General features: G+C 35.3%; 1 protein-coding gene across 1 annotated transcript in view; it reads right to left on the bottom strand.

Moving 5' to 3' along the window:
• Positions 1-3,015, bottom strand: part of LOC107565533 (myotonin-protein kinase) — a 31,935-nt gene that overhangs the window by 24,002 nt on the left and 4,918 nt on the right. The window contains exons 3-4 of the mRNA XM_016250783.1: positions 2,287-2,370; positions 1,343-1,438 (exon numbers count right to left, since the gene is read on the bottom strand). Coding sequence (XP_016106269.1) covers positions 1,343-1,438; positions 2,287-2,370 — 180 coding nt within the window. The remainder of the gene's footprint in view (positions 1-1,342; positions 1,439-2,286; positions 2,371-3,015) is intronic.

Below are 3,015 nucleotides of genomic sequence, written 5' to 3'. Positions count from 1 at the left end.
GGATGCGGGAGAATAAAATGATTTGCGGGACTCCCGCAAAATAGAAATATCTAAACATAAAATGTCTAAAAACATAAATTGTTATTTATCTGTTGCACAAAAGCAAAAAGAACTACTAACATTAACATTAAAATTATTAACACGCAAGCTAGGCAGAGTTTCTATTTATAACACGTGTTTAAAGCGTTGTGCAATGTAGCCAATCACAGACTCAGCTGTTGATTTCTGGAACGCAGTGGCCAATCAGAGGTGATTAAGTTAGAATCCACTCACAGCAGTGCTGAAATTGCATGCTCACGAATCCTCCCATTTTAACACGAAGTGTAGACATTGTGAAAGATTCACTGTGCATTTATTAAGTGTGTTATAACAGAGCTTTATGAGATCGCGATGAACTGAGAGGTGATAATCAAAGGAGCGCTGTTCGGGGTCTCTACTTCGGAGCAGGTTCCCGATTCTTTTGATTCATATCGGGACTTTGGAGCGCATATTGTGAATTGTTTGATTCAGACCGGGTTAATAAAAACAAAAAAAAATTGAAGAGAGAATGAAAGAAAGAATACATAAAGATGTGTTGCCAGGTTTACAAAAAAAGTAATAAATGTACACCTTAAGAAGAGGACGAAAAAAAAAAGAAAAGAACAAGACACAGAGCTTTTCGAGTCTCCGAATCAGTGAACAGTTGAAAAATACTTATTGTTACTAATTCTGCCATATTTACATGGTGTATATTTATACAACAATGTTCATGAATATGCATGGTCCCTATTAAATAAACCAATAAATAAATAAACCAGCTGCGTGGCACAATGATTAAAGCGCTCATGCTGGCGCACATGCTGGTCAAGACTGTGTAAATGCAACAACTAAGTTCAAACATGTCAAATGTCATCTTTTACGAAACAAAAATGCATGTAAAATTTTATCACCAAACACCATTACATACTAAATGCATGTATAATATATGTTATTTTATTAATTTGTAGCGTGTTTTGTTTTGTGTGTGTGTGTTTCTTTAATGAAAGCCTGGCTAAACAGACCAAGTGACAATTAACTATACTCTTTAATTTTTCTTACTCGAAGATGTTATTAAAAATTAAATACTATAGAGTAGTGAATTATGATCTGAGGTCCTGTGGTTTTAGGGGCATGAGTGATATAATGTCATACTTTTGGTCAAATAAACCATAAATCAACTGAACTGGTCCATTTGTGTTCAGAACATTCTGATTCAAATGAAAGTGGAAATGTTTGTTTTAACAGGCAGGCTGTGTTTAGTCTTGAATCAGTGAATCAGTGAATCAGTGAAGAGTGAAGAGTGGCTGTGTGAAGTGACACATACGAGGTAATTGTCGTCCTGGAAAGCGTAATGTAGTTCAGTGATCCAGCGCCGGTCTCCTTTCAGCAGAACCTCCTGCTCCTCCTGATAACACGCCGTCTGAACGCACACAGCTCTCCATTAACACTCCATTATAATTAAACCCAGCTAACAGGGAACGTTCTCAGAACGCTGGCTAATGTTCTCTCAAACATTCTTCCAGTGACACTAACAGAACATTCTTTCAAAATGATCTGGGGCCGGACTCACAAAACATTCTTAAGAAGACATTTATTTTTCTAACTTAAGAAAAAAGTTAAGAATGTTTTGTATTCCCAAAAATTCTTCTTAAGAATATTCGTCTATTTTTTTCTTAAGATTGTTCTTGAGACCAAACTTCAATAAAAATCATCGTAAATAACTTCTCAAAGTTAGGATAGCCCCAGACTTGTCTTAAATCCCAAATAGTAAGACTTATTGAAAGAATTCATTGGGTTATTTCAAATTAATTGTTAAATTTAAGCATTATAACAACACTAGTAGGACTGTTAATAGTGATGTGCACAAGTTCTCTGAAGTGACAGCGATGACGATGAAATTTGTAAACTTATTTCTTAAGAAGATGTTCGTGAATCCGGCCCCTGGTCTTTAATAATGTTCTCGAAACGTTAGCACAAAAACGTTATTTATACATTGTTCATAGAACATTTTATTTCTGAAACATTTTGGTTGGGCTTTCATCTAACGTTTTTAATGTTACAACTTGTTTCAGAACGTTACATTCAAATGTAACAATCTCATAATAAATAATGGAATGTTGCTTAAAAGTTTGCACTTTTTAAAAAACTGGACAGAGAACATCCAAATAATGTTTACGCAACGTTAGCAAAGCGTTCTTAGAACATATTTTTGTTAGCTGGGAATCTAAGTGCTTTTAGAGAAGATGCACGCTAGTTTTTGTTGTTTACCTCTCCACGCTTCAGTATGTTCCACTTGTTCATGATCTTCAGCGCGTAAACCTGCTGTGTGTTACGCATGCGGGCCAGAGCCACCTGTGCATTTACACCTCAGTCAATATATTAATACTCATCCGCTTCATAACAGAACCAGCACAAACCCTCTCACCTCACTGAAGGTTCCTCGGCCGATCACCTTTAAGATGTCAAAGTCATCCCTGCTTATCCGAGTCTTCTTCACCTGTCTGACCAGAGGCTCTGCTGCGAATATCAGAGGAGAGAGAACATCACACAACACAACCATAACGATAAAGCTTTAATAATCACTCTAGCTTTAAGAGAATAGCAAAGTCCACGTAACGCATTACAAGTAACTCGAGTTATGTAATCAGATTACTTTTTCAAGTAGTGTTCGTAACACGTTACTTTTCAATTTACAAGAAAATGTCTTACAAATATAATTTATGTATTTAATCCCATTTTATTAACCAGTGTGTTTGTTGCTGTGCTGCTGTTCTGGATTACATGAAGAATAAGATGCAGTAGAAGAAAGTTCTTAGCTTTTGAAAGAAGAAAATTCAAAGCTAAACAAGATGATTTTTCTTACCCCACTGGCAGATATTTTTGCTTGTTTTAAGGTAAAACTAACAACATTTTTTTACAACAAGACATAATATCTTAAGTCATTTTACGTGTACAGTAAATTCATCTTGATTCAAGAGTTTTTAGATATTTACACTA

This window comes from Sinocyclocheilus grahami, unplaced genomic scaffold (genome assembly GCF_001515645.1).
Source record: "Sinocyclocheilus grahami isolate Dianchi unplaced genomic scaffold, SAMN03320097.WGS_v1.1 scaffold1007.1, whole genome shotgun sequence".
Classification (NCBI taxonomy): domain Eukaryota; kingdom Metazoa; phylum Chordata; class Actinopteri; order Cypriniformes; family Cyprinidae; genus Sinocyclocheilus; species Sinocyclocheilus grahami.
This window is presented reverse-complemented; position numbering and strand designations above follow the sequence as displayed.